This window comes from Camelus ferus, chromosome 33 (genome assembly GCF_009834535.1).
Source record: "Camelus ferus isolate YT-003-E chromosome 33, BCGSAC_Cfer_1.0, whole genome shotgun sequence".
NCBI classification, from domain to species: Eukaryota; Metazoa; Chordata; class Mammalia; order Artiodactyla; family Camelidae; genus Camelus; species Camelus ferus.
Window position 1 is genome coordinate 20,957,150 of NC_045728.1, and position 27,597 is coordinate 20,984,746.

General features: G+C 36.9%; 1 protein-coding gene and 1 pseudogene across 4 annotated transcripts in view; one reads left to right on the forward strand and one right to left on the reverse strand.

Annotated features, from left to right (window-relative positions):
* Positions 1-1,847: 1,847 nt before the first annotated feature.
* Positions 1,848-2,802, reverse strand: LOC102524326 (annotated as a pseudogene).
* A 13,717-nt stretch (positions 2,803-16,519) lies between these two features.
* LOC116661190 (translation initiation factor IF-2-like) overlaps positions 16,520-27,597 on the forward strand; it is a 72,844-nt gene continuing 61,766 nt past the window's right edge. For all 4 annotated transcript variants that reach the window (XR_004316989.1, XR_004316990.1, XM_032472643.1 and 1 more), the window contains exon 1: positions 16,520-17,455. Coding sequence is in view for 2 of the 4 variants with exons in the window: in XM_032472643.1 (XP_032328534.1) it covers positions 16,879-17,455 (577 nt within the window). In the remaining 2 variants the exon portion in view is untranslated. The remainder of the gene's footprint in view (positions 17,456-27,597) is intronic.

The window sequence follows — 27,597 nt, forward strand, 5'->3', positions numbered from 1 at the left end:
TATGAATGTCAATCACAGTAAGTAGGTTGTAGTGTTGTTCAAATTTTCTGTATCTGTTCTGAATTTTTTTGGTATGTTTCATGAGCTATAAATCTTGTTCAAACTTTATAATTCTGGATTTTCCTATTTCTCTTTTTTGTGCTGTCAATTTTTACTTCATATATTTGGATGTTATTAACTGCAGAAAATAATGTTTATAAAATAACATAACATAATTTTATGTTATCTTTTTGAGTTGCACATTGTGTCATTATGAAAAGTATCCCTCTGTTGCTTGTCACACTGCTTTAAAGTCTGCCCTTGCTCATGGTTACGTAGCTCAATCTGTTTTCATTGTTTGGCATTTGCATGGTTTATCTTTTTATCCATATTTTACTTTCACGTTCTTTCTATCTAAAGAGTGTCACCTGTAAATGGCATATGGTTGAGTCTTGTCTTTCAGCTCAGCCTCACAATCTTTCAACTAAATCCTCACAATTTAGTTGGAGTATATTCCTTCAATCTTTTTAAAACTTAAAATTTTGAAAAAATTTTAGACTTACAGAAAAGTTACAAGAATATTTGCAAATCACTCTCATATACCTTTGCTCAGATTCCCTAATTTTTTAAACATTTTATTGCATTATCTTTTCTCTCTGCTTTTTCAGAGCCCTTCTTTTGCAGCAGCAAGTTTTCATGTTGTAATGAACCTTGCAGAGATGTCCATGTGGCAGGGAACTGAATAATTTAAAAAGCATCAGCTAGACAAAAGTCTGCCAGTTTTGATCCATTGTTTTTATTGCTTTTTCAGGGGGAATTTTTGCTAACCTTCTCACACAGCTTTTCTGAAAGTTCCCCTTTCTGTGAAGTTACTGTAGCTCATAATAATCAGGTGGTGTAAATCCTCGAAGTATGTCAGTCTTGTTTAAAATTATTTTGACTGTACCAGGTCCTTTGAATTTCTATATGAATTTTAATATAACTTTGTCAGTTTCTACAAAAATCCTGCTTAGAATTTGAGTGAGTCTGCATTGAGTTTGTAGATAAACATGCAGTTTTTCAATCCAAGGACATGGTCTGTATCTCCATTTGTTTCAGTTTGACTTCTCCCAGTGATGTATTGTATTTTCGATGTGGCAGTCTAGACATCTTTTGTTAACTTCATTCCCAAAACATTTTAGGCTACTTTAAGTATTTAGAATTGTGTTTTCAGATTGCTTGTAGCTAGTATATAAAACTACAATTGATTTTTGGTTATTGACCTTTTATCCTGTGCTCTTCCTTTGTTTTCTTAGTTCTAGCAGTTTTTCTGGTATTATTTTGTGGATAAACAAACATGTTATTGCCAATAAAGAGAGTTTCTAAAAATCTCTAGGCCCTTAATTTTGGTTTTTATGAATATCTGCAAGGATACCTTTTCCTTATTTCTGAACTTAGGTAGAGAACATTGAGGGTTTTTTTTACCATTAGGTATGATCTTAGCTGCATATTCTTCATTCTGCACTAATTTAAACATTTGTATTGAACTGTAACATGTATATTAAAATTTACATATCACATAAATATTAAGTAGATTTGCAGAAGTTTACCAGGAATAAGCAACCAAAATAACCAGGATAAAAATCAAAATCTGGTACTGCATCATTTTGAAAATGTTACTCTGTCTGTACTGTTTTATCACATATAGAAATATATTTTGACTCTTTATTCTTTCTGCTAATCTATATTTTATTCTACACCAATGCCATTTTATTACGATGACTTCATATTAAATCTTGATAATTTACAAAGTAATTCTCTTAACTTTACTAATCTTCCGAATTCTCCTGTGCATTCTTGGTCTTTAGGATTTCCATATAAATTTTAGTTTAATCTTGGCAGTTTTCACAAAAGCAATTAAATGTTTTTGCCCATTGAGAGATGTCTACCAACATACTCTTTCCCAACCTCGTTACAAATTTTGCAAGTGGAAAAGACATCAATTTGGGAAGGCTTCCACAGGTGGTGGGAATCACAATCATGTGGGAAGAACACATAGAAAATGCATTTTTACTTTACTAGGCAGAAGGGAATTGTAAAATGATCTTGATGATGTACACATAGGAGAGAACTATACATACAAGGGTCATGAGAAGGATGAGCACAGCACAGGCTATGACCATCTGCTTTATGAGCCACGTTTCTCAGCATGAGATCTTTAGTAGAAGGGCTGAATTACAGGCAAAATGGTCAATATCATTGGAGTCACAGAATTCCAGATTTAGGCCAAGGCTAGCCGAGGGGATTATGATTAATGAGCCAGCCATCCAGCAACAAAGGATGAGTCTTCTGCCGACCCTGTTGTACATGATGGTCACATAATGCAGGGCTTTGCAGATGGCTACTTGTAGGACATGGTGGCTAAGAGGAAATATTGTGTAGCAGCAAGTAAGACAGTAAAAAATATTTGAATGGCACAGTTATCATATGTGAATCTCTTGTCATCTGTTGATACATTGTACAAATATTTGGGAGTACAAGTAAGTGTAAATGAAATTTCAAAGGAGAAGTTTTGTAGGAAAAAGTACATGGTAGTTTTCAGGTTAGAATCTCTGAAGGTGAGGGAGATAATGATCAGGTTCCCAGGTACACTCAACATGTTGGTGAGAAATGGAAACATGAAAATCAAACAATCTTCAGTTGTGGATCATCAGTCAGCCCCAGCAGGATAAATGTTATTGTGTGGTTTCTCATCATTGACTTCTGACTTCTACTACTCAGTCTGCCTTTATTCGATTTATTTATTTTTACTGAAGTATAATCAGTTTAATATGTTGTGTCAATGTCTGGTGTACAGCATAGTAGTTCAGTCATATGTATGCGTACATATATTCATTTTTATATTCTTTTTCATTATAGTTTGCTACAAAATACTGAACATATAGTTCCCTGTACTATACAGTAGAAACTTGTGGTTTGTCTGTTTTATATATAGTAGTATCTGCAAATCTCAAACTCCCAATTTATCACTTTCCACCCATTTCCCTCCCTGGTAACCATAAGTTTGTTTTCTATGTCTGTGTCTCTTTCTGTTTTGTAAAAAAGTTCATTTCACTTTTTTTTAGATTCCACGTGTAAGTGATATCATGTGGTATTTTTCTTTCTCTTTCTGGCTTATTTCACTTAGAATGACATTCTCCAGGTTCATCCATGTTGCCACAAATGGCATTATTTTATTCTCTTTTATGGCTGAGTAGTATTCTATTGTATAAATATACAGTAACTTATTTATACAGTCATCTGTCAATGGACATTTAGGTTGTTTTCATGTCTTGTATATTGTATATAGTGCTGCTATGAACATTGGGGTGCATATGTCTTTCTGAATTAAGGTTCTCTCTGGATATGTACCCAGTAGTGGGATTGCTGGATAATGTGGTAAGTCTATTTTTAGTTTTTTGAGTAATCTCCATACTAATGGCTGCACCAAACTACATTCCCACCAGTGTAGAAGGGTTCCCTTTTCACCATAGACTGTCCACCATTTATCATTTGTGGACTTTTGAATGATGGCCATTTGTGATTGGTGTGAGGTGATACCTTATTGTAGTTTTGATTTGCATTTCTGTGATAATTAGCGATACTGAGCATGTTTTCATGTGCCTATTGGCCATTTGTATGTCTTCACTGGAGAATTGCTTATTTAGGTTTTTTGCCCATTTTTGGATTGGGTTGACAATAGATGCAGAAAAAGCATTTAATAAAATTGAACACCCACTTATGATAAAACTCTTAATCAATATGGGTATAGCACGAACATATCTCAACATAATAAAAGCTATTTATGATGAACCTACAGCCAGGATAATATTCAATGGTGAAAACTTGAAAGACTTCACGCTAAAATCTGGAAGAAGCCAAGGATGTCCGCACTCACCACTTCCATTCAATATAGTATTGTAAGTCCTAACCATAGCAATTAGACAAAAAAAGAAATAAAAGGGATCCAAATTGGAAGAGAAGAGGTAAAATTGTCATTATATGTGGGTAACATGATACTATATATAGAAAACTGTAAAGGCTCCAACAAAAACTTCTAGAGCTGATAAAAGAATTCAGCAAGGTAGCAGGATACAAGATTAACTTACAATTCGGTTGCATTTCTTTACACTAACAATAAAATATCAGAAAAGGAAAGTAAAGAAATAATCCCTTTTAAAACTGTGTCCGCAAAATAATATACTTAAGAATAAATCTGGCCAAGGAAATGAGAGGCTTATATGTAGAGAACTATAAAACATTATAAGGAAATTAAAGATGATTTAAAGAAATGGAAAGATAAGCCATGCTCTTGGATTGGAAGAATTAATATTGTTAAAATGGCCATCCTACCCAAAGCAATCTACAGATTTAATGCAAACCCTATCATATCACCCAGGACATTTTTCACAGAGCTGCAACATATCATCCTAAAATTTATATGCAATCACAAAAGACCCAGAATTACCAAAGCATTACTGAAGAAAAAGAATGAAGCTGGAGGAATAACCCTTCCAGACTTCAGACAATACTACAGAGCTACAGTCATCCGTGGTATTTGTACAAAAACAGACATATGGATCAACGGAACAGAATAGAGAGCCCAGAAATAAACCCACAGACCTTTGGTCAATTAATCTTTGACAAAGGAGGCAAGAACATACGATGGAGTAAAGACAGTCTCTTCAGCAAATGGTATAGGGAAAATTCGACTGCTGTATGTGAATCAATGAAGTTAGACTACTCCCTCACACTATACCCAAAAATAAATTTAAAATGGCTTAAAGACTTAAACATAAGACAAGATACTCGAAACCTCTTAGAAGAAAACATAGGCAAAACATGATCTGACATACACCTCAGCAATGTTCTCCTAGGGCAGTCTACCCAAGCAACAGAAATAAAAGCACAAATAAACAAATGGGACCTAACTGAACTTACAAGTGTTTGCACAGCAAAGCAAGCCATATGCAAAACAAAAAGACAACCTACGAAATGGGAGAAAATATTTGCTAATGTTTCGATTGACAAAAGCTTTAATTGCCAGAATATATAAACAGCTAATACAACTGAATAACCAAAAAACAAACAACCGGATCCAAAAATGGGCAGAAGACCTAAAGAAGCATTTCTCCAATGAAGACATACAAATAGCCATCAGGCACAGAAAAAAATGCTCACTATCACTAATTATCAGAGAAATGCAAATCAAAACTACAATGAGGTATCACCTCACACCAGTCAGAATGGCCATCATTCAAAAGTCCACAAATGATGAATGCTGGAGAGGCTGTGGAGAAAAGGGAACCACCCTCCTACACTGCTGGTGGGAAAGCAGATTGGTGCAGCCATGGTGGAATACAGTATGGAGATTCCTCAAAAGACTAGGAATACACTTACCATATGACCCAGTAATTGTGCTCCTGGACATATATCCAGAAGAAACCCTACTTCAAAAAGACACCTGCACATAAGTTTTCATAGCAGCACTATTAACAATAGCCAAGACATGGAAACAGCCTAAATGTCCATTGACAGATGACTGTATAAATAAGTTACTGTATATTTATACAATAGAATACTACTCAGCCATAAAAGAGAATAAAATAATGCCATTTGTGGCAACATGGATGAACCTGGAGAATGTCATTCTAAGTGAAGTAAGCCAGAAAGAGAAAGAAAAACCCCATATGAGATCACTCATATGTAAAATCTACAAAAAAAAGAAAAGAAAAGAAAAGAAAAAAACAAATGAACATCAATACAAAACAGAAACAGACTCATAGACATAGAATACAAACTTGTGGTTGCCAGGGGGCAGAGGAGTGGGAAGGGACAGATGAGAACTTGAAATTTGTAGATACTGACAGGTTTATGAAGAATAGATAAACAAGGTTATACTGTATAGCACAGGGAAGAGATACAAGATCTTGTGGTAGCTCACGATGAAGAAGAATGAGACAGTGCATTTGCAGCAACATGGTTGCTCCTGGAGAATGCCATTCTAAGTGAAGTAAGCCAGAAAAAGAATGAAAAATACCATATGAGATCGCATATGTGGAATCTTAAAAAAAAAAAAGTACATAAATACAAAACAGAAATAGACTCAGAGACATAGAATACAAACTTGTGGTTGCCAAGGTGGCAGAGGGTGGGAAGGGAGAGACTGGGATTTCCAAATTTGTAGATACTGATAGACACACACAGAATAGATAAACAAGATTGTACTGTATATCACAGGGAAATGTATACAAGATCTTGTGGTAGCTCACAGAAAGAAAAATGTGACAATGAATATATGTATGTTCATGTATAACTGAGAAACTGTGCTCTAAGCTGGAAATTGACACAACATTGTAAAATGACTATAATTCAATATAAAATGTTAACAAAAAAAGAATGAGAATGAATATATGTAATGTAAAACAAAAATTGTGCTCTGCACTGGAAATTGATACAACGTTGTAAACTAACTAAGTCAATAAAAAAACCCACTAAATTAAAAAAAAACAATAAATAAAAACAAAAGAGGTTGTGGTATATTTATACAATGGAATTCTACTCTGCCATGAAAAAGAATAAAATAACATCATTTGCAGCAACATGGATGGACCTAGAGATCATCATTCTAAGTGAAATAAGTCAGAAAAAGAAAGAAAAATACCATATATCACTCATATGTGGAACCTTACAAAAAGAAAGGACACTATGAACTCATCTACGAAACAGAAACAGACTTGCAGACACAGTAAACAATCTTATAGTTACCAGGGAAAAGGGGTAGGAAAAGATAAACTTGGAAGTTTGAGATTTACAAATGTAAGTCACTACATATAAAGATAGATTTTTTAAAAAAGCTTCTTCTGTATAACACAGAGAACTCTGCTCAATATCTCCTAATAACCTATAACAGAAAAAGCACTACAGCCACCACCTGAAGAAGCAAGAGAAAACAGAGGAGAGTTAGTTATCCTGGGCTGGAGCCCAGTCCTTCACAAGTCCTTGCCCCATCTCAATCCCACCGCCACTGCCCCCTGAGTGCACTATGCCCTCCTCCCAGGAACAGGCTGATGTGAATACATGCACCCAGTGAACTTGGGGTGACAGGCCCCCACCAGGACAGGCCACGGGGGAGATGGGAGCAAGTCCACCTGCTCCCCCAGGGCAACCTCCCTCCCCTGGCCGCTGCTGCCCCCAAAAGCCCTGTGCCTGGCTCCCAGGAGCCACATTACCTGGAAACAAGTGTCCCAGGAACCTGGAGCAGCGATGTGAGGAGGGGCGCTGCCCTTGACGAACTGGTATATTTGCCCCCCCTGCGACATGCCCTGGGGCAGCAGAGGCTGGAGGCACCTCCTCATGTCAGAATGCTGCTGGGACACAGGCCGGGGTGTGTTCAGTAGGCGGCAGCGGCAGGTAGGGGGGCTGCCCTGTGTGAACTTGTGGATTTGGTTCAATCTTCCCTGTGCCCTATCTAGGGGCGGCCTCTGCCACCCTGGATTCTTGGGGTGCATGTCTCTTGATCTGCCCGCTCCTGGGAGGCAGGCACAGTGCAGGCAGGGTGCAGGGCCTGTGGCAGCTAAGACGACTGAGACAGGGAAGGGGGGCTGCCCCGGGAAAAGCAGTCGACTTCCTCCCATCGCCCCTGCAGCCTGGCCTCGGGCGGCCTCTGCAGCCCCAGCTTTGCGGAACGCATGTCTCCCTGTCAGCCTGTTCCTGGGAGGCAGGCGCCATGTGGTCAGAGGGTGGCAGCATTGGCAATGGCGGGATTGGGGCTGCCCCGTGTGAGCCCGGAGATTTGCTCCCACTTCCCGCTTTCGCTGCTGCCACCGCTCCACACTGACTGCACTGCATCTGCCTCCCAGCAGCAGGCTGACCTGTACCCTGCACCCCGTGAACCTGGGGCAGTAGAGACCACCACCAGGCCAGGCTGCGGGGCAGATGGGAACAAGATGACCAGAGAGGAGCATCCAGGGCAGGCCTCCTACACCCGCCTCCATCGCCCCTCCGCCCCCTGCCAGAGCCCTGACCTCACCACACAGGCCTCCTGGGAGCAAGCTAACCAGGAGACATGCGTCCTGTGAACCTGGGGCAGCAGAGGCCTCCCCTAGGCCAGGCCACGGGGAGATGGAAACAAATCTACCCGCTCTCACAGGGCATCCCCCCTTACTCCACCTCCACAGCTGCTACACCTGCCATCACCACAGCTGCTCCCTGACTGGACCACACAGGCCTCTAGGGTGCAGTCTGACCTAAAAATGAATGTGGAGCAGCAGAGCCCGCACCCTGCCAGGCTGAGGGGAAGATGGGGGCAAATGACTGACTCCCAAGGGGCAGTCCCCCTCCCCTTGCCACCACCACCAGGGCTACAGCCTCTGCCATCTTCCCAGCCCCTTGGCCGCACTGTGCCCCTGGTCTTACTAAAGTGGGTATAGAGGGAACATGTCTCAACATAATAAAAGCTATTTATGACAAACCTACGGTCACCAGAATACCCTACCAAAAGAGCAGAAAGCCTTTCTGCTAAGCCTTTCTTGTTATTTAACTTTCAGACTAGATTTCTAAGAGATTTCACCACCACCAACGTTACAAGAGAAGAGTATCCTGAATGTAACTCTATTTTTAGTTTTACCAGTGAGTTTAATACTTTCCTATGTTTTCCTGTTACTAATTTGCATCATTTCCTCTTGAAGAACTCCCTTTAGCATCTCTCGTGAGGCAGTGTTAGTGTTGATGAACTTCTTCAGCTTTTGTTTGTCTGTAGAACTATTTATCTCTCCTTTAATTCTGGAGGACAGCTTTGCCAGGTAGAGGATTCTTGTTTGATAGTCTTTTCTTTCAGCTCTTTGAACATATATCATCCTGAGAGGTGTCTTCTGGCCTGCAAATTTCTGCTGAAAAGTCCACTGGCAGCCTTATGAGGGTTCCCTTGTCATAATAAATTGCTTTTCTTTTGCTGCTTTTACTTTATTTGAAGTATCCACAAGTTTACCATACTCTTTACAATAATAGATTTCCCAGAGCTATTTGGATGTTTTCCTCCTTATGACCGGTCAGTTCTCCTATCCAAGTCCTCACTCCCAGGCTTCAAGAGATGCTTTCCATTAAATTATAATTCTTCTTTTCTGGGTTGTTCAGAAATGCCTGAGAAATGTCAATTTTGTTTTTTATTAGTGAGCCCTATGACTCACACAGAAACAGGATTCAGAGATCAAGGACATGTGTCATGCAGCAAACTGCTGGATGCTGTATTGACACTGAAAAGGTTCATCTGATTATATCTTCAAAGCATCTTTATTGAAGTATAACTGACACACAATAAACCGCACATATTTAAAGCATACAACTTGGTAATTCTGATATAGGTATGTACACGTGAAACATTTGCTAGAATCGCAATAATGAATACATGATCATCCTTTAATTCTCCTTCTGCTCCTTTGTGATGCCTCCCGCCTGCTCCTCCCTGTCCACCTGTCCTCATCCCCAAGCAATCACTCATCTGCTTTCTGCCACTGATATATTAATTTGCATTTTCTAGAATATTATATAAATGGAATCAATAGTATGTACACTTTTGTCTGTTTTTTTCACTTAGCATGATTATTTTGAGATTCATCCATGTATTTTCATGTATCAGTAGCTCATGTCTTGTAATTAATAATATTCTGTGTGGATATATCACTATTTATCCATTCTGGGTTGTTTCCATTTTGGGGTGATTATAAATGAAACTGCCATAAATATTCATGTATATATCTCTGTATGGACATATGCTTATATTTCTTTTGGATAAATACCTATGAAGTACAATACATAGATAATATGGTAGATACATATTTAATTTTGTAAGTTGCTGTCCAGCTGTCTCACAAAGTGTTGTATTTTCCACCAGCAGTGTATGAGTGTTCCCATTTCTCCACATCCTCAACAATAGTTGATATGGTCAGACTTTTTAATTTTAGCTATTCAAATAGATACATATTAGTACTTCATGTACTTTTAATTTGCTTTTTCCTAATAGGTAATGCTGCTGGGCATTTTTCAAGTGATTATTTGTCATGTGTTTCTTTGGTTTAGTGTCTTTCAAAATCTTTTGCCCACTTTTTATGTCTTTATGTATTCTGGATACAACTCCTTTATTAGATAGGTGATTTGTAATTATTTTCTCTCCATATGCTGCTTGAATGTGTGATTTTTGAAAACAAAATTTTCTTAATTTTGATGAAGTCCAACTTATCAGGGGTTTTTTGGTTGGTCTTGCTTTCTTTTTTAATTCTGGAGTTGCATATAAAAAGCTATTGCATACCCCACAGTCACAGAGATTTTCTCCTGTAATTTCTTTAAGATGTTTTTACAGTTTAAAATTTTACATTTAGGTTTATGGTATGTCTTGATTTAATTTTTATACGTGAGATGTGATACAATAGCCAGAATTCCTAACACATTCTACCCTTGAACAACACTGGTTTGAACTGCAGGGGTGTACTTATACACAGATTTTTTTTTTCTTCAATAAAGAAATACTCCAGTCCTACATGATCTGCAGTCTGCCTTGTTGGTTGAATCTGCAGATAAGAAGCCACGGATACAGAAGGCTCACTGTAAAGTTATACACAGATTTTGGACAGTGTGGAGGGTCACAGCCCCGAATCTCCCACATTATTCGAGGATCAACTGTACTGTGTTCTAGTCACTATACTTTATAATATGATAAGCAAATTTAGGGAGCATGGGAAAATGGAAAGATAAGAAAAATATGTAATAGAATCATGATAGAAAAAAGTTATAATAAGCTTGCCTGATGACATATGTTGGATCCAGTGAATTAAGTGAATTGGTAGCAGAAACAAGTATGGACAAAAAATAAATTAGTAATTTTTTTGTGATCTTAAGAGCAATAATAATAAACCATTTAATTAACAAATATCTTATTTTGCTACAAATATCTTATTTTGCTACAGTATTAGCATGATACACAGAGTCATTCATAGTCTGTCCTCATCTTCTTTGCCAACTTTGTTTTCTAAATTTATTCTTCATGATCTCTAAATTCATTCATCCTTCATGGATTCATAGTTTTTCTTTAGCATGCTGTACTTTTTCTTCAAATTTCATGCATTGAAAGACATGGACTGATGTCATTCTCTTCCACTTAGACATTCCTAACCATCTAAGTTCAAATATCACTCCATTGTGAAGATTTCTGCCTTCACAGAAGTCACTTTTCTGTTGGCAGAGTGAGTTGATACTTCTCTGTCTCTAGCACCTTGAGCACACCTGTTACTGCTCTATGTGTGCTGGAAGTGTTCAGCTTCCCTACACCACATTGCACTGTGAACAATTCAAGTAGAAAGGACAGAGCTCATTAAGGAAGAGAAACATAGGATAGTAAGAAGATTAAAAAACTCAGATTTGTTCTTTTTTTTTTTAACATTTTTTATTGATTTATAATCATTTTACAATATTGTGTCAAATTCCAGTGTTCAGCACAATTTTTCAGTTATTCATGGACATATACACACTCATTGTCACATTTTTTTCTCTGTGAGTTATCATAACATTTTGTGTATATTTCCCTGTGCTATACAGTGTAGTCTATTCTACAATTTTGAAATCCCAGTCTATCCCTTCCCACCCTCTCAGATTTGTTCTTTTTTTTTTTTAATGAATGATAAAGAAAATGTGGTATATATATACAATAGAATACTACTCAGCCATGAAAGAGATGACATCTTTTCATTTCTGACAACATGGATGGATCTTGAAGGTATTAACACTAAGTGAAACAAGTCAGATGAAGAAAGACAAATACCATATGATTTCATTCATATGTGAAGTATAAAACACAAATACAATAAATGAACAAACAAAAACAAACATACAGATACAGAGAACAGAGCAGTGGTTACCAAAGGGGAAAGGATGAGGGGAGGGTGAAATGGGCAAAGGGATCAACTGTATGGTGATAGACCGAAACTGAATTTTTGGTGGTGGGCATGTTATAATTGTATACAAATGTAGAAATATAATATCGTATGTATGAAATGTATATATTATAAACCAATGTTATGTCAATAAAAAAATAAAAAACCCAATCCTCAGCTTGTAAACAATTGAATGGACTGGGGGACATTATTTGTAGAGAATTTAGCAGGGGCTAGTTTATCTAAAGGACTCTGTATGTGGAAATGGGATCAGACTTCATAGATTCAGATACTTTTTAGGGACACGAGATAGATATATTTCAGGTCACTATAAAAAGGAGTTTGCTTTTATACAGTTAAACTTGCCTGAAGTAATGATCTATTTTAAGAAGTTTACTCATGTTAACAGTTTGTTCAATATATGATCTATAATTATTTGGCAGGAATGTTGCAGATGAAATTAAAACATTTGGTGAGTCTAGATAGAAGTCCATCTATTAAAATTTGCAATTATTTAAATTTGGAAACTTGAACTCTTTTCAGACCTTGTCCAAGACTGGCAGATGTTTCACAAATGTCTTTCCTTTCCTTTATTTTCCCCTTCTTGCTTTCCATCATGTTCCATTTCACTGCCATTACCCAGCCCTAAATGAAAGAATTCCAGCAATTAATACAGTTTGGCTTCTTAACGGGCATTTCTACATCCAACTTTTGTCTGTTTCAATTTATTATTTGTAACAGAGAGATGTTTTGAAGACTTCCATGAACTTATCCCCTCTAACCTATAGAATCATGGTTGATGACTAGAAGCTATTGGGCATGTATTAGTTGCTTTCTCCATCCACTATCCATCTCACTTAGCCTTTGCAACAGTCCTCTGAGGTATTCGTAATAACCTTTTTGACACCCAAAGAAACTTGCCCAAGGTCATGTAACTAGTAAGTGATGAAGATGAGAACCTTCCTGGTCTGATTCCCAAACTAAACTGTTAAACATTCTCTACATTCTTTCCAAAGACCTTATTCTGCCTCCCAATAACTGTATTTGGTTCAAACTGATTTTCTACTGGTTATTGTCCTATATTAACTTATTTCAGATAAGTCAATCAGTTCGCTATCCCCTGAATGTTTCTCATATATTCTGCATATAGTAGGATAATTTTCTTAGTTTTTCTCAACTTTAGTTTCTTCTGTTAAAAAAAAAGTATACTACTACTACTACTTACTTCATAAGGCTCTTGTGAGAGTTAGATGAAAAACCTTGCATAAAGCATAGACCAGGTACATAGTAAGATTTCAGTAAATATTAGCTGTTATCATCCTCACAATTATTGTTACATGTTCTAGTAACAACTTATAAAGGGGGAATTTATTATATTTTAGAAATATGTAATAAAGCACCATACAAATTCACTTTTGAACCTGGCAGGTGTTCATAAATACATTGTAATTCTATTGTGAAGGGGATCCATGAATGTAGATCCACTGAGTTATTGCTAGTCTATCTTGCAAAGGTGCTTTCTACAAAAATTCCTTTGACTTTCACTTATTTAAATTAGCCTACATTAAAAGACTGCTCTATTACGTTTATTGCTTAAGGTAGTATTAGTGCAACTTGTAGTGGATTCAAATATTGTGCACGGAATTTTAACTAAAAACTAAATTTCAAGGTAATTTGGCACTTGGTTTTAAGGCATATTAAAACAAACTGATGAATCTTAACATTATAAAAATAAATGGCAAAGTTATCTGAAAACATTAGAAAAATGTTTAGTAAAACATGTATTCTGAATTAAAGACTATAAAGGACTTATTTTAAACATTGGTTTCTTTAAAGAAATCTAGTAACTTAGTAGAAGTTTATATTCTTGGATCTTTTATATTTTCTTCATTACGAGGCTTAAAACAGGAAGCATTAATTTACAAATAAAAGGAAACACAAAGATATATCAAGTAGTTACAAAAAGCGGTGGAGCAAGATGTTGAGGTAAAATTGGCTGGAGACTGATGTAGGAAGGATCAAAAGCAGAAGGATTCGGGCCTCAGAAAGTGCAATCAGAAGACTGTCAAATTTCACTGATACCTCAATGCAGCTTGTAGGTTGATGGATGCTACCAATGATATATCAATGGAAATGTCTCTGGCAATACTGGATATGTTTTTATCAGTGTAAGGGAGGATGTCTGTAAAGATTGATACAAAAATTTTGTAGTCTTCTCCCGTTGTCCGTAAGTGCTTCTGATCATCAGTTTCAGGGCCTGTGCCTCACTCCCTTTGTGACTTTCATTTGGAAGTGGTACACGAACATGCTTTCCCTGTTTTTCCGCCTATTTGCCATGCCTCGTGGTTTAAGGTTCTATTACAGGAAGTGTGTAGAGTGTGTATGCACGTGAATATGTGTTTATGCACATGTACATGATACATATATGTGCTTGCATGTGCATTTTTTCTTGTTCTTACTGGTGGTTGCGTGCAATTTTTGGTTTCCATGCAGGTGACCAAATTGCCTATGGTCAGATATATGCAAAATATATTATTAACAACAAAAGATAGATTTTTGGGTCACTCATGTGCTACATGTTGGAAAAGACTATGATCACTGTGTGTCATAAAATACTAAGAATGTAATATATTCATCTATATACTTAACTGGGAAACAAAATAAGAAAGCAATTACAAGTCTTTTTTTTTTTTAATAAAGTCATACTCATAAAAATAACTTCCTGAATTGAAGGAAATCTTTATTTAAAACAATACTTGTTATTGTCAAAGTCTTGCAGCAGTTTGAATACATATGCATGGGATTTCCTGAATTTATAAATCTACTTTTAGTGGACGGGCTCAATTCTAAGAAATATTTATCACATTAAGCTATTTCCATTCGAGATGACAGTAAATTCTTCCTGTGAGAACTGTTTGAATGGATGAAATGAGTTTTTTTTTAAACTCTTTATATTTAAGTGATGTGCACATGACACAACATATTTTAGATAAAAAATATTCTTGAGTTTGGTGAATAAAAATATAAAAAGTAGGTTCCTATTCAATCTGATTTTCTAATGAAACGATGTTTTCCTTCTTAGGAAGGGTTATGTAGCTCTCTTGCTGATACAGTTTTCCTATACATATTTATTATTGGGTGAAAATTATTTCATTTAAGATAAATACTGGTTGAAAGAATGAATAAATCTTTTAGCATATTCAACAAATTGGCTTTCACATTACAGCATAAGTTAAACATAACAGAGGATAAATTAGACTTAAAAATACTTGAAATCTGCCCAGTTCATCTACAGAGTTTTAATTAACTCTCTTGTGGGTTGAATAAGGTGTAATAGATAGATAATTCTGAAGATACTCTTCAAGTAAAAGTAAAATTAGTATAAATCACACATGAGTTTATCCTACCAAACAACTGCTTTTATTCCAGTTTTACCAAACTAAAGATATTAAATGTGAAAAAAATGTGCAGAATACAGTAAAGTTCTTCCAAATAAATAATAATGCATTAAAATAATGCAAGGACGACTGAAAATGGACTGCATTTTAAAGTCAAGTTTGTTAATAATAAAAATTTTTAAGTGAGTCTGAAGCATAAATTAACAAAATTTGAGGGATACTAACCATGGCTATTTAGTCTAGGCTGTCTTATACTATGGTTACTAAGTTGAGACCTGTCCATTAGCTGAGAGGCACATTTGGAAATACACTTAGGTAGTTTCAGTAAAAAGCATTAGTCATCATGCTTATAAATAAAGGCAGTGAACGCCATGTCAAAACTCCACCTACACAAGGCAAGCAGAAGATAAACAGTATAACACCTAAAATGTTAGTATGTGTTTGTGTGTACATATCCTTTTGTTTCTCATCAAAACTAAAAAATTTGGTTTTGGGAATTCAGTTTTGCTGGTCATGGATTTACTTAGCTTTTGCTTTCCTGAAAAAACAGATTATTATTTTGCCTAAATCTAAGAATATTTTTACTGGATAAAAACTCTTAAGTTTGCAGTTTTCTTTCTTTTAACATATTAATACTATTCCAATGATTTTTGGCTTGTCAGTTTCTCATGCAAAGTTTGTGGTCATTATCATCTTTGCTCTGCTGTACTTACACAGTAAGAACTTTTCTCTGGCTTTCCAATTTTTATTTTTTAGCAATTTAATTATGATATTTTTAGTACGGGTGTTTGTGTTTGTTGGAAAAACTGTTTCCACTTTCCCAATTTAGCGTGTATTTCTTCACATACTTTTTTCCCCTGAATCCCTCCCTACCTCCAGAGTATGAAACGACGTTAAGATGCTTGATGTTGTCACTTGGATCACTGAAACTTTTATATTTTTTCAGTCTTTTCCTTCTCTGTGCTTCATTTCGGATAGTTTCTGTTGCTGTTTCTTCAAGTTCAGTGTTTTCACTGTTTACAAGTTTCACTGTTACCTTCAAGTTCAATTTTACTTCTGCAATGTCTAGTTGGCTGGTAATACCTTGCAGTGAAATGTTCACTTCAGACAGGATATTGCTCATCTATAAAATTTTTATGTTTTATGTTTTTTAAATTTCTCTTGATTTTTATGTTTCTTTAAATTTCTCTTTTCATTACGGCCAATTTTTCCTTTGAATAAATCCAAAGATTTACAGTAACTATTTTCAAGTCCTTGTCCGGGCATCAGCAAAATGGCGGCACAGGAATTTCTACCACTCAGCCACCCCCACCCTCAACTATCTGCTCAGAAAATACCTTCACACCAGCCAAGGATTCCAGGTGAAGGATTTCAGGCCCTAATTGAAGGGTGGAAACAAGGAGGGAAGGAAAGCTAGGTTCCCATCACCCCGAGGACCCTTCCCACAAGTCCTAGCGGCCCGCATGCGCACATGGAGAGACGCCTCCCCCCACCCCAAGGGGAATCAAGGGAGCGCCTGACGGGAGCACCGGCGGACACCCCAGGTGCGAAGTGACTCAATGCGGGTTCCCAACAACCCAGCCTCTCCGACTCCGGCTCCTGCTGCCTCAGTGACCTCGGCAGCTTCCAAACAGAGCTCTTTGGGGGCTCCTGGAAAACCAGGCCCCGTCTCATCCGGCGCCTGCTGGCTCCAGCCGCCTGAGGAGGCTCCCCTGAGACCAGGCCCACGACCGCTGTCCGTGAATCAGGAAACTGGCTCACCCTGCGTCTCACGACTCCAGGCCTCCCCGCAGGCCTCGCCCCTTGTCTGCCTGCCGCTCAAGCAGCCTCAGGTGGCTCCTTGGCCCCAGGCTCTCAGCAGGCTCCAGCGAATCCGGGCGTCCGGTTCAGCCAGGAGGCGGCCAGCTCCAGGGACCTTAGGTCGCTCCCCGGCCCCAAGGCCCCAGTGGCCTTCTGCCAGACAGTCAGCTCACCGCAACGCCTGCCGGCCCCGAGGCCCCGTGCCTCTCGCATGGACCAGGTGGCGGCCTCCGCAGGTTCCCGCAATCCCGCAGTCCTGGGGGCCTGGTTTCACCGCTGTGCCTGCGGCTCCAGCAGCCCCAAGCATTTCCGGACACCGTCCGAAGCGTTTCACAGGTATGTTAAAGCTTCCTGTTTTAAGTCTTCTAATGGTGAAAACTGAAAACATCCAAGAATACAAAGCTCCACGAAGTTACTGTTTATCTCTTTCATTTTACCCCAAAGGCTAAGTTCCTTTAAAGACAATATTTAAAATAAAGAAGATAAGTCCTTCATATTCTTTAATTCAAAATATTTACTAAACGTTTTTCTAATTTATCTAGATACTTTTGCTATTTAATTTCATAATGGTAATAAGATTCATCAATTTTAATATGCATTAATGTTTTCATATGCTTTAAAACTAAATGGAAGAAGTGCCAAATTATCTCAAAATTTAGCTTTTAGTTATAATTCAATACACAATATTGTGAATCTACTCCAAGCTGTGCTTATTCTACATTAAGCAATAAACGATAGGACAGCCTTTTAATGTAGGTGAATTTAAATAAATGCCACTTAAAGGAATTTTTATAGAAGGCGCAAGATAGACTAGCAATAACTCACTGAATCTACATTCAGAGCTGTTCTTCACGGTGAATACAATGTATTTATGAACGCCTGCTAGGTTCAAGTGTGAATTTGCATGGTGATTTTTTATTGTATGTTTCTAATATGCATTTACTTACATACCCCATTTGTGAATTGTTCCTTAGCTGTGCAACTATAATAGTTATAAGGTTGCTTTTTATTGATGATGTGTATAAATCTGTGTCTCATTTTGTGCAGGAAAATGCAAATTATTTATTTTTCTGTTAAATTTACCATTCAGAATTTTGTAGCGTAAATGTAGAACAGTACATCTAGCTATTACTTCTCTTGAATTCCTTAGGTTGCGGTGACTGCATTCCTAAAATGTAATCTTTTTCAAGGTTGAGAGCAGCCTTAAATTCATTCATTGCCATCAATGGGGAGGATGGGTGAAGGTCTGTAGGTGGAGTGTTAATGGTAGTGTCATTTGTTCAAAGAATAACTATTCTTCATCTGAAACAGCATACTGCCAGCCCAGAAAAGCACATCACCACCATATAGACTGGAGTCAAAGAGGGCATAATCAGAAGAACCCTTTGGTATTACAGAGCAATGGTTTGAAAATCTTGGAGGTTAGGGCATGGCCACTCCTAGAGGACTGTCTATTCCATTCCTGTGGATGTGATGAAAGCCTTGGGTGCCAGAGGTGATGGTGGAATGAGTAGGGTAAACTGCTGAAGAGTAGAGGTGGTGGCATGTGGTTGAAAGAGTCAATTCACTAGCTTGTGGAACTTCTCAGGCCCAAAGGTTGGTGGTGGAATCTCATCAGCTTAGAGTATATTGGACTCACGTGTGTTCAACATGAGTGAGAGTCACAACAAATCAACATGTAGCTACCATTTTGGTGACCTACTCTCACACAATCTAGTGAAAGAAATACTGTGCCAGTCATCAGGAGCAAAAAGTGTGTTAGGCTTCCTTTATAGAATCTTGCAGCCCTTAGACAGTTTAATAAACATGAGTATCAGAATGTTACTGGGAAAAGGGAAATAAGAATTACCTGGGTTCTTAGTCACCCCCCAAAAAAAATTTTTTTGACTAGAGACAAGTGTGATATAAGCAAGATTTTTATTAGTGAAGTAAAAAAAAAAATAGTGTAAGATAGTACACTCCCGAGAATTGGGAGCGGGCCAATCCGAGAGGAAAAGTGGTGCCGTTCCCTCATTTTCTTGTTTTTATATCCTGATTTCGTGATTGACTGATTGACAACTCAGGTTCCCTGAGCTCTGGTTGATTGACAGCTCAGGTTCCTTGTGTTCTGGATGATTCCTTTCCCCTTCTCCCTCTGCCCAGTGCTCATTTCTGTCTGAACTACCTAACAGGAACTCCTTGTGGCTTTTAGTGGATCCCATGCATGGGAAGTTTTGTAGAGCCCTGAAGGAAGAAGTGAGGACTGAGTCTCACACAATTTGTGGGCAGGGCTCAACGAACTCCATTCATATATCACTACCAGTCTCAGCTGTTCCTAGGCAATCAGGGAACCTTCCTTTGAAAAAGCAAAGCATGGTAACCCCTGGAGGCAGGGGCCAGGGGCAGTGCCACTGCCTATATCTGAGGACAGTATTTCTTTTATGCTATTACAGAGCTTCTAGCCTCAGCACTAGTGACTTTTTAGCTGAATAATTCTTTTCTGTGGGGGACTGTCGCATACATTGTGGGATGTTAATCAGCATCCCTGACCTCTACTCACTGGATACCACTGGTATTCCTGTCTCCCCAGCTGTGACAACCAAACATGTTTCCAGACATTACCAAGTGTCTTCTGGGAAAGTCAAATCATCCTTGGATTGACAACTACTGTTTTAGAGTTTGTTTTAGTTCTTCCTGTAAAGTATCCTTCTAGCATTTCTACTGAATCTTTTTTTCTTTTTAACATTTTTTATTGACTTATAATCATTTTACAATGTTGTGTCAAATTCCAGTGTAGAGCACAAGTTTTCAGTTATACATGAACATATATATATTCATTGTCACATTTTTATCTCTGTGAGCTACTATAAGATCTTGTATATATTTCCCTGTGCTATACAGTATAATCTTGTTTGTCTATTCTACATTTTGAAATCCCAGTCTATCCCTTCCCACCCCCCACCCCCTTGGCAACCACAAGTTTGTATTCTATTTCTATGGGTCTGTTTCTGTTTTGTATTTATGCTACTGAATCTTTTGAGTATTAGAAGAGTTCTCTTATATTGGCCAGAAATTTGTCTTCTCGTACTGCATTAGCTCTGGAAGTTGCTTTTCTTAAAGTTCCCTGGAAATTTTTTTCAGTTAACCTCATGGAATTTCCACCTGTGCATTTGTGGTTTAATATTCAGCAGCACATTCAAGAAAGCCCCTGTGCTGATTTCTTGAACTCTTTCCTTTGTGTAGCTTCTCTTTCTGTTAATTTGTCCTCCAGATTTCACCACCATCCTTTGCTGAATACTCATCTCTATCTCCTCATTTCTCTCAGAATTCCGTGAATGTCTTAGGATAGCTGATCTTGCCAAGGAATCTCTAGGTAGAAAGGAAAGTAAATACAGACCTACCTTATTCTCTTCTGGGTCACAGTGCCAACTTGCCTGCCCACCAATATCTGAGGATAATTGTTCCGTATGCTTTCTCTGGTGTTCTAGTTGTTTATGTCATGGGGGTAAATTTAGTTCCAGTTACTTCATAATAGCTGGAAGAAGAGTTCCTTCCCTTTATCTTTTCTTAAAATAAGCTTCTTGATCAGATTTTTAATTTTTTCAATGTTTAGTTCACTTCCCAATCTCACCTAAACCTACTCTAATCTGTTTTTCACTTTGATCACTCTCACTCTGCTGAATGGTTTTGTCTAAGATTATTAAATGACTTCTATATCCCCCAAACCCCTTTGCATTGTTTCACTTCTCAATTGACCTGACCTCTCAGCAGGGTTAGGCATTTTTGATTACCATCTCCCTCCTTGGGAAAAAGCAAAAACAAAAATAAAATGAAACAACAATAAATCTTCCTTCCCTTGTTTTCACAACACTCAGTATTTTATTCTTCTCCATCCAGCTGTTAGAAGCCTCACGATATGGACCTAGCGCCCTCCACTGGGCTCTAGGACAGAATATTCATTTACTAACTTGGCATTGCCACCAAGAAATCTCAAGGGAATATCAAATGTGATAGCTCAAAGACAGAGCACTTCATTCACTTGCTCCAAAACATGATGTTCTTCCTGAGTTCCCTGTCTCAATAAATGATACCATCATTTATCCAGCTGTGCCAAAAAAATAATTCCTTGACAATTTCCTCACCTTTACTTCCATGTCATCCATCACTCAACCCTATCAGTCAGCTGAACCTCCTAAATATCCTATAAATTCATCACCTCTCCCACTTCCAACCCTTGATTAAATTGGCCTCTTATCTTCTAGTCTATTGCAATACCTTAAAGATCTTTATTTGCACTGACTGCTGTACAACCTCTTCTCCGCCCTGCTGCCTGAGTGGTATCAAAATGCAATCTGGTTGTGACACCTCTTGCCTAAGTGGGTTGCTTGGTATCCAGTTGCTTTTAGAATAAAGACTGAAATATTTAATGTGACACACATCCTCTTCTTAGAACACATACCTGCTTATGACCAACCTCCTCTTGCCCCTGACAAACATACATTTATTTATTGCTCTCTTGTCTGCAGTTCTCAAGTCAAGTGCTGTTTCCTAAGTAATTTTTTCCTTGACCAGGCAACCTCTTTTGTTTTAAGCTCTCATGGAAACTTCATATATTCTATCTCTGTGATCATTTAGTTTGTGTTTGTCTTTGTAACTATACAGTGAACTGTATGACAGTAATATCTGTATCCTGTCCATGTTTTCTGGCATAGTGCTTTGAATATGGTACATACTCAATCTGTTGGATGGATGGATGAGTAGATGAATGAATGAATTAATTAATGATGGAATCATCTTAACTGACAATAATGGAAATCAAAACCATGCAAAAGCACAGGATTATCCAGATATTTTATTTAAAAGAAGTAAATCAGTAACTATGATATACTTTTAGAATTATTTTAATGCATTCTGTGGATAGAATTGATCTGAATTTCCCTTGCATATTATTTGCTGCTGATCTGTGGTTTGATCTGATATCTTTTTTCTGTTAAAGGACAGGAAGAAAACATGTTTTAACAATCTGTTACTCAATACTGTCAATGCAGAGGTGGCGAGTCAGTTCCTTAGCATCTTATAACTTACCTTTAAAGAACCACTCTGATTTTCCTTTTATGTCTCCCATTTCTTTACCACTGCCGACTCAGTTTCCTGCCTGATTTTGTTGTCCCTGTACGTTTCTTTCTCAGTCCATCACTTTCTTCACCTTCTTTTGTTTCTATACCTAGCCATGATTAGGCACTTTCATGATGAAATTGCTATGAATATTTAAATCACTTTATGCGGAATAGCCATCATTCCTGCTCTGTGAAGATGCAGCCCTGGTACTCATTCTGTTGTTGCTTTCTCTGTCCCACTCATCTTCTGGGCAGATAAATATAGCTAGAAGTCATAAAATCATGGACATTATATTTATTGTTTTATGTCCTCATTGTATTTGAATAATGCTCTTAGTTAGCTCATGTTGCTATGATCAACATGAAGATTTAATTGTATTCCCTCTCACAGCTTTTCCAGGCTTATTGTGTATTACTCAAGCCCTCGCTTGTTCCAGTCTCTAGCTCTTATTTCAGGAAGTGGGCTCATTCTTATTCCACTGTACCCTCCCTCACAAAAATATTAAATTTGTCTTACTTTTACAACATCGTATTCCTAAAATATTTCTAATTTGTTATCTCAATCTTTAATTTTTGAGAACAAACAAACTTAATGCTTTCCAAGGCTCATCCCCCCCACTCAAAATTCTTTCTCTGTCTTTTATGAATCTTTATTGTTCATGGCATCCCATCATTTATATAACATATGTTTGTGCTCTGTGTGGGTATGTATATATATGACCACTCATTTGCCATAACCTTTTCTCAGGCTTCACTCTTGAAATTCCTAGTGGCATTTGTAGTGATAAGCAACCTTTCCCTTATGTGAAAAACTTGCCTTTATTTCTGTGACTCTGTACTCACCTAGCATCACTGTCACACTTCATTCTTACCCACAAGATTTTATTCCTCTCCATATTGCATCTTAGTCCTTGGAGATGTCTTCGACTTCTCTGATTTCCCCTATAGGCAACCAGTAAACCCTGTTGATTTGACTTGCATAATGTCATTTATATCTGCCACCCACATTCCCATATGCATTGCTTAGGCTCTCATTAGTTCTCACGTAGGCTGATATTTGTATATAAGATCTTTGCAATAGATTCTCTTCCTTTTATTGTTTAAAAAAATTTAATCCATCCTAATTTATAAATCAAATACACCTTTCTAAAATATAGCTAAAATAATGCTGTTTCTACTGCTCAAAAAAGAAAAACAAATTATTCACAGTTCCCTCTTGTCGTGGAAGAAAATGTAGACTCTTCATCCTGATGTATAAAGCTTCAAATGAATACTCCTTCCTTCCTTACCCTCATCTCGTTATACATGCCCTTTGCTTCCAGTTGCACTACTCCCAGGTTTGTGGACACACTCTGCCTTGTATGCCATCCCCATCAATCTCAGACTTCAAAGTCCATTTTAAGAAGCGTCAGTAATCCATTTTATCACAGAACTACAAAACCTACATGGAAAAATTAATAACTTCCCCGTTTCCCATTCTAGGCCCTTTCTTTGTAGCAGTGTTGTAATACTGTATCGAGTATTATATGATAATTTGCATTGCTAAATAAACTGTAAAGTTTTGAAAGCTGAAACTAGTATTTACTTATCATTGTATTTTAATCACTATCCAGCTCAATAACTGCCACAAAGGAGGCATTTAATAAACATTTAAAAGTTGATTTAGTTAGTTAAAGCCATTGGGTACAGTATTTTAGCTTACTTCTAGTCTCTCGTGCTTATAATTAGCTAAGAACTAGAACTGATAGCTTTTGCTGGCTTATACCTGAGAAGGTATTGCTAAAACATGTTCACTCACTTACTCTTAACAATATCTTGATGAAAGCATTATTATCTGTGTTGTAAATTAGGAACCTGAGATACAGAGACATTAAAAAACTTATGGTCATAGTGAATAAGTTATGAATTTAAGATTGAACCCATTTTAATATTAATGAGTTTACTTTAAATCTATGTAACGCACTTAGAATGAATAACATTTTTCACTTGTAAAATAAATCCACTTATAGAGCTATTTTCTTACCATTGAAATGCTGATACTAGATTGATTAATTTCTGAAAATATTTGGCCAGAACATTTAGGTCATTTGCTCCAGTGGAGTAATACCTTCTGTTAATTATGTCCTTGTTTGCTTAATTAAATCATAAAATTAAGGCTGCGTGAATTAACACATATTTTAAGAGCACCACTTCTATAACAAACACAGTACTCTCGTATTTTGGTGATTTGATACTTGTCATTCAGTGTCTTCGCTATAATGTGTACTTTTCCTATTGGTTTTCAGATTACTCACATAAAGTTTAATTTACAAACATTCATTTTGTTTGTTTTAAATACTCTGACATATTTGTGTTAAGAACATACTAAGTTATTGTGTATTCTGTAGTTGATTACCTATTCTCTATTATCTTGATATGTGTTTTCCCTTGATTCATTTGCAAACCAACAAGACAATAAAATCAGTATTGATTTAAAGTGAGTAGTGGCATAAATATCACTTTAATAATATATTGAAATATAAAGGAGAAATGAATAATTATATATTATATGAATAAAAACCTTTAAAAACATACATTACTACAATAATGTTACATTGCATGTTTTAGATCTTATGTGACTTTATGAAGATGGATCAGTGACTCATTAGAATAATTTTTGTGGAAATTGGGTATCATTTTGAGGCTTCTGGCTCTACTTTGGTAGATGGTCATAGAAGCCCTACTGTACATAGTTTATAGCCTTGTCCTCACATTTTTGGTGATAGGGTACTGGCACTTAAAATACTGTGTCCTAGGTATTCATATTTGTCATGTTCTCTTTTGTCATGATAAGCTAGCTGGATAATCTGAGATCTGTTTCCAGGTTTTAACTTTTCACCTTGAAAACCCAAATAATTGATAGGAATTACAGGCTGGTCTCATTTTGCACAGTTCCATGGTAACTGAGATCAGTGTGAAGATATGGTTCCTATATGCATGAGCTTAGTGGGTGGAATGGTGGTTCCCCCGAAAAGTATGTCCATGTCCTAATCTCTGGAACCTGTGATTGTTAGTTTATTTGGAAACATTGACTTTGCCATTGTAAATTATAGACATTGAGATGAGGAGATCATCTTGGATTATCCAAGTGGTTCCTAAATCCAGTGACGAATGTTTTTATAAGACAGATGCAGAGGTAAATTTGAGACAGAGTAGAGGACAGAGAGACGAGGGGGCAGTGTGATTATGGAGGCAGAGATTGGGATCATGTGACTTTAAATCAAGGAATGCTGACAGCCACCAGAAGCTGGAAGAGGCCAAAGAATGGATTCTCCCCTGGAGCCAGAAGGAGTGTAGACTTGCTTACAGCTTGATTATGGACTTTTAGGCTTTAGAACTATGAGAAAATAAGTTTCTAATTTTTTAGCAACCAAGTTTGTAGTAATTTCTTATGGTATCCACAGGAAACAAATACAAAAAGCTTCATTTACAAGATACCATGCAAAATCGAGGACTGCTTTTGTTATTACTTTTTTTTTCTCTTTTAATCTGGACCTCTTTTTTTATGTCCATATACTCCTTTAAAGAAATTGAATTTGTAATACTTGTCTAAATCATCTCAATCAATGTGAAAGAAATTCCACAGTTGACTAAATAGGTATTTTGATACTGGGAAGATTCTTTAAAATTTCTTTTGAGGCAAGCATTTATACTTTGCTTGCTTGTCTGTCTGTTTAGATGGAAGACAGAAGGAGAACTAGTCAGACATCTGAACACTAAGTCATCCCTCACTGCCAGCGTATCACCTCTAGGCCAAATGCTCCCGATTACATTAAGCCATTGTAACTGGCATTATTTTCCAAATACTTCCTCGTTATTCTACTCTTCTTTTACCAGTTGATTGGCTCTTTAGAGAGAGCACTCTCTAATCCATATTTATAGAAAGACAAGCATTTCAGAACCCATTCTTAATTGCTATCTTTGGTATGCCCTCAGCTAATCTTAGTTTTTGTATACTGTATAAATATACCATATGTCTTTTAAAATACATGGCTTTCTGGTTATGTGGATTGACCACATGTTTCTCAGTTTACCAGTGCTTACTTAATAGAACTGAAAAGATGAAAGTCCACAAAGATAAAATGGGAGTGAGTTCCATAAATAAGAGACTATATAAACTTTTGTGCAAATAAATGCAGCTAGAGAGAGGAGAAGGGTATAAAATACTCTCATACTGATGTGAATGAGAATAAAGGTGATTAGACTCACTGAATCAAAGAGATGTTCCCACGTCTAAGATGCTGTTTAAAACAGAGGGCAGGAGAAATTAAATGACAACGTGAGGATTGTTTGGAAGTCAGTATTTGGAAGAATCAATGTTTTCTCCCTTCCCCCTACTCACTGAGTGACGGGACAGAAATGGCTACATCTCCACTCTCATGCGAATAAAGAGTGAAGCTCTTGAATCAGAGATTCCAAGTTAGACTGAAGGCAGAATTTGGCGTATGGAGGTGAAAATAGAGGACGAAGTAAAGTATCTATATAAAATAGTTAATTGTTGAGATCCACACCCTCAGTCCTCAAGCAAAACACCAGCAGCCTGGTATCTACTCTTTCCAGAGTTTCTGGAAAAACTGACATCTGAAAAGTTCCTCAGTGAAAAAGAAATTTTTTCTCAAACATACTTTATATAGACCTTTTCTTTCTTCCCCAGAGTTTCTAATCAGTTTTTCTGTTTCAGTATTTTATTACTAAATATAATGGATGATTCAGTGATTATCAGACATTTATAAAACTTTGGACTTGAGCAATGGAAATTGAAAAAAAAAAAAACACAGAAAAATGTGAACCTGGAAGAAACATTGCTATCTTTCAGAACAAAGGAAAACTTCCATCCTCTCTACCCTACAAAGATTTAAGAAAATTCAATTCTTATATACTTTAGAGGTATATGAAATAGTTGCATGTATTAAAAATATATAATCTTATTTAAACAAGAAAGAGCACTTGGAAGTTTATGCTATGATGGCTAAAATGAAAAAAGAAATCCAAAAGAAAGGTTAGATAAACATCAAAGAAATCTCTTATAAAGTATAATAGAAGGATAGCAACTTTGAGAGGAAAAATAAAAACTGAAAAGATGAGATTCTGTGAGGCTCAACATCAAATGGATAGAACAGAGAAAAGAGAACAAAGGTAATTAGCAAATATGATAGAAAAATTTTCAGAACATAAGCATATCAGTCATTTGAATGAATGGACCCATTGAGAGCTCAGTAAAATGAATGAAATACACTAATCATTAAGCACATCCTCTAAAATTTCAAGGCAAATGAAAATTGTAGGTGGAAAAGCTGCATAAAGATGAAATACAAGCATGTATCTTTATTTTGTTCGTATTTT